The 451-nt window shown below is 57.9% G+C and overlaps 1 protein-coding gene across 1 annotated transcript in view; it reads right to left on the reverse strand.

Annotated features, from left to right (window-relative positions):
* EMH_0050080 (TPR domain-containing protein, putative) overlaps positions 1 to 336 on the reverse strand; it is a gene marked incomplete at both ends in the record, with an annotated part of 1,540 nt that extends 1,204 nt beyond the window's left edge. The window contains one exon of the mRNA XM_013496599.1: positions 198 to 336. Coding sequence (XP_013352053.1) covers positions 198 to 336 — 139 coding nt within the window. The remainder of the gene's footprint in view (positions 1 to 197) is intronic.
* Positions 337 to 451: the final 115 nt, after the last annotated feature.

Here is a 451-nt window from a genome sequence, read left to right on the forward strand (position 1 = left end):
AGCTGCTGCTGCTGCTGCTTCTGCTGCTGCTCTCTCCCCTATACATACCCCTTCTCCTGCTGCTGGTGCAGCAGCAGCAGCAGCAGCAGCAGCAGCAGCAGCAGGAGAAACGCGTTTAAAATATTTTTTTATTTGTTTTGCTGCTCGCATGTGAATATATCGATGGGGCTCATGGGGGGGCAGCCGGGGGCCCCTACCGGGCCTCCTAGGTACTAACACCCCCTTCCTGCTGCTGCTGCTGCTGCTGCTGCTGCTGCTGCTGCTGCTGCTGCTGCTGCTGGTGGTATTGGTGGTGTCGGTGGCGGTGCTGGTGCTGCTCGCGGGAGCGGCATCCATATCGTCGTTTTTGCTGCTGCTGCTGCTTCTGCTGCTGCTTCTTCTGCTGCTGCTGCTGCTGCTGCTGATTGTGGTATAAGGTCTGCTGCTGATAATGCTGCTGCTGTTGCTGCTG

The sequence above is a fragment of the Eimeria mitis genome, genomic scaffold (genome assembly GCF_000499745.2).
Source record: "Eimeria mitis Houghton genomic scaffold, Emh_scaff2191, whole genome shotgun sequence".
In the NCBI taxonomy this organism is placed as follows: domain Eukaryota; phylum Apicomplexa; class Conoidasida; order Eucoccidiorida; family Eimeriidae; genus Eimeria; species Eimeria mitis.